Genomic DNA, 3,886 nt, shown 5'->3' on the forward strand with positions numbered 1-3,886 from the left:
AGTAAGCTTTCTCAGAAGTTTTGCATTTCTAAGTTTAATTCTGGGCTCTCTGGATCAAAGCACTAGTGTCTCTCCCAAGCAATCCTATTTTGAGGTCTATCTTTATGTCTAGGATCCTAGCCTATGATTTAAAAACAACCACCAACCAAAAAAAATCTTTTCAAGGCACCATTATTATAGCTAATCACTAATTATGTATTTTTTCCCATTTATCCAGCAGCTTCTTTTTTATGTCAGAATCCAAAAGCTAAATCTGTCCTCTGGCAGTATAACTGTTATCCTGCTTATTGACTCTTATTCCTTGCATTATTCTGTCCCCAATTATGCTGTCCATAAAGGATTCTGTCACATGAGGCTCTGTTACCAAGAGCTCAAATACATGTAGCAGCTGTTTATTTGCAAATACAGCATGTGATGAACACATGGTACAGAAAGACAGTTATATTTAAGTTAGTACCTTCTCATTTACATTAGATGGTCTGCTATCCTTTTCCCTTTTCAATGCTGCATGTATGGTAAATAGCCTTGTTTTTCTGTTCTAACAAACTCCACTGCAATACAAATAACTGAAATATCACCAAGAGTCTCAGTTAGCCAAGGCATCACAGCACAAAAACAGCTCAAGCTTTCAATAGCAAAAGTGACATTAATCATAATAATAGCAGCAAAGTGAACAAGCATTAAGATCTTACTACATGCCAGGCACTGCCCTGGAGACTTTACATATAGCATCTCACTTATTGTTTATCATGATGTACATACATGTCGTTATCTGTGCTCATTATAAGGTTACTCATGGCATACCTGTGATTTAAACCCAAACCTGCCTGACTCTGCCTCCCACAATGTGGCACTGAGAATCGGGGAGAAGAGTAAGGTGGTAAGAAAGGAGGGGGAAAGAGTTGACAGGGAGAAGGGATAATGGAGTGGAACATCCTCAATTTTTTTTTTAATTTTCATTATATGTTGACAAGTTATAGTTGTATGTATTTGTGGGGTGCAAAGTGATGTTATGATTTTTAATACAATGTGGAAAAGATTAAATTAAGCTAATCAGCATATCTATCACTTCAAATATTTAAGATTTCTTCATGATAAGCACATTAGAAATTTACTGTTTTAGTGATATTGACATGTACAGAACTCAATTATTAGCTATAGTCACCATGCTGTGCAATTGATCTAAAAAAAAATCAGACACTCCTCCTGAGGCTTTGTACCCTTTAACTATCATCTCCCTATTCCCCTCGCCCACTGCCTCTGTAACTACCATTGTACTCTCTGCTTCTATGAGTTCAATTGTTTCAGATTCCACATATAAGTGAGAACATGTGTTATTTGTCTTTCTGTGTTTGGCTTATTTTCACTTAGCATAATATTCTCCAATTCCATCCATGTTGCCACAAATGACAGAATTTCTTCCTTTTCTGAGGCTGAATAGTATTCCATAGCGTATTCCATGGTGCCCAACCCCCAGGCTGCGGACCAGTACCAGCCTGTTATGGACCAGGCAGCAGAGCCCCACGCCCCCATCCATGAAAAATTGTCTTCCATAAAACTTAAGAAGTGGAGGGGGGCACAGCAGGAGGTGAGCAGCAGATAAGCAAGCAAAGCTTCATCTGTACTTACAGCCTTTCCCCTCCCCATCACCTGCATCACCGCCCAAGCATCACCTTCCGCCACCCCACGAGTGCCCCTAACCCCTGTCCATGGAAAAATTGTCTTCCATAAAACCAGTCCCTGGTGCCAAAAGGTTGAGGACCACTGGTGTATATATTACCACATTTTCTTCTTAATTCATTCAACAAACATCTATTGGCCACCTATTACTGCCTGGGCATAGTGTCTACTCATAATACAAGTTCCTTGTCCTAGAAAGGCATGCTTTGCTTAGAGAAATACAACCTCCAGCAAACAACTGCAGTCTCCACCTTAAGGGCAATGATCAACATGTGCCAAATTGTCAACAGCACCGAGAGTGAGGGTGGGGCCCTGCCAAGGGAACCGAGGAAGGCCTCCCAGATAAGGAGGCTTTTGAGCAGGAATGTAAGCAAAGGGTGAGTGTTCTCAAGCTAAGAGTGGAAAAGTTATAGCAGGCAGAAGTCAAAGCAGGGCAACATCGCAGGGGTGTGGCAGACGGAGGGATGCTCGGGGAATTGAGTACTTCAGTGGCTGCAGAGGAGGATGCATGGGGAAGATTGGGAGAGATAGGAACAGAAGGGCAGGTGCTTTGACAGCATGTTAGGATCAGGCATTAGGAAAGGGAGGAAGGAGGGAAGAGGTGTTGCATGGGGGAGGGGAGAAGAGGGGGAGGAGATATGGGACATGGGGCTGCCAGCACAAGAGGCCACTCTGTGTAGCACGACATATGAGGTTATCACAAGCCATCAAGTCACGTGAATTGGTTTGTCTGGTGCTTTTCATTATGACTGTGGATTGGGGTAATCTTGACGAAAAGAAGAGTGACAGATACAAGGTGAGGGTGGCCCTTAATCAGAGCCTTGGGCAGGGCAGCCTGAGAGAACCAGAAACGTGGGAGGAGAGGGAGCAAAGGCTTTTCTGAGCTGGGAACAGCTGCTGAAATACAAGGCAGGTGGCACAGAGACAGACGGGCCATTCAGCTGTACTCTAGCCATTGCTGGGGCTGGATATTTGACAAAAGGTCAAAGGACAGCATGAGAAGACAAGATGACGGCATTATTATTCTTAAAAAGTAATCAAATGCTTCAAGTGGGGGGAAAAAGCACCTTTGAATTGATAATATATCAATAACAAAGATATAATTTGAGAAAATATTTTTATGGGAGACACAATCAAATATTACTGGGACTTGGGACACTGTTTCCTTGCTCCATGGATTAATATCCTTTCTGCTGTGTGGCAAGGTGTTCAGTGTCAGTCAAGCTTTTCTTAATCTGGCTGCTTAAGGGCAAACTAGACTACAACATACGTCTTTACACTGTCAGATCTGGACTCTGACTGTAATCTCTCCCCACAGATAAGAAATGGGATTTCAAGAAAGGGAAAGGACCCTTTGTATACTGCATTTGTCAAAAAATTCTTGTCAAGGATATATCTCTGCCATAGTACTTATAGTATCGCTGGAGAATAAACTTAATAAGGTCTGGTTTGGTATTCTGTGGAACAAAATTCCTAGTGAAATAAAGAAATCAAAAAATACTGCTTATGACATTTTATAAGTGGACTTCGTGCAGGTATTGTTAAATTGAAAGAGCAATTTTTTACTTCTGATTTGCCATCTCCTACTTCTCTGTCTCTACAGGTTATCATTCCCAGTGAACACACTTCAGATGGCAGAGTAATGGCCAGGAACGACGTGGTAGAGATGAGGCTGCCAATGCAGATTTCCGGGCAACCATCCTAGAGTGCAGTAGCATCTCCGAGGCTGTGATAAAGTTCAGCGTGGACAGCCTAGACTTTGGTGGCAAACAGCCCTGGGATCAAGCCCCAGCTTTGTAGCTTAATGATTCTAAGACATAATGTACTCAAAGCGAACGCCTAGCAAACAGTAGACACTCATTGAATAGAAGGTGCTATTGCTGTAAAATTATTTTTTTAAAGCATAAAAGGGAAAAGCCAGAGCCACAGTACAACAGAGCTCCCCACTTTAAAGGCATAAATTTCATCTTCCTGTCAAATGCAAATCCCTCTGCCAACTTCTCATGACTATCTGGAGCCTAAAATTAGCCAGCCTAAAACTACTACTAAGACAAGAAACTGGCATTTTATATGTTAATTTTTTAGGGGTCTCCCTTCCCTTTCTCCTTTATTTTTCTTTATAAGGTGATCTAAAATGTAAGAGATTAATAAATAGAAACTGTAGATTTTTCATCTTACCATTTTTGTCTGCTCTCCTCAGTATCTG

General features: G+C 41.6%; 1 protein-coding gene across 1 annotated transcript in view; it reads right to left on the minus strand.

Annotated features, from left to right (window-relative positions):
* Positions 1–3,886, minus strand: part of NECAB1 (N-terminal EF-hand calcium binding protein 1) — a 164,563-nt gene that overhangs the window by 153,388 nt on the left and 7,289 nt on the right. The window contains exon 2 of the mRNA XM_012643564.1: positions 3,859–3,883. Coding sequence (XP_012499018.1) covers positions 3,859–3,883 — 25 coding nt within the window. The remainder of the gene's footprint in view (positions 1–3,858; positions 3,884–3,886) is intronic.

Source organism: Propithecus coquereli, unplaced genomic scaffold, assembly GCF_000956105.1.
Source record: "Propithecus coquereli isolate 6110/MARCELLA unplaced genomic scaffold, Pcoq_1.0 Scaffold2, whole genome shotgun sequence".
In the NCBI taxonomy this organism is placed as follows: Eukaryota; Metazoa; Chordata; class Mammalia; order Primates; family Indriidae; genus Propithecus; species Propithecus coquereli.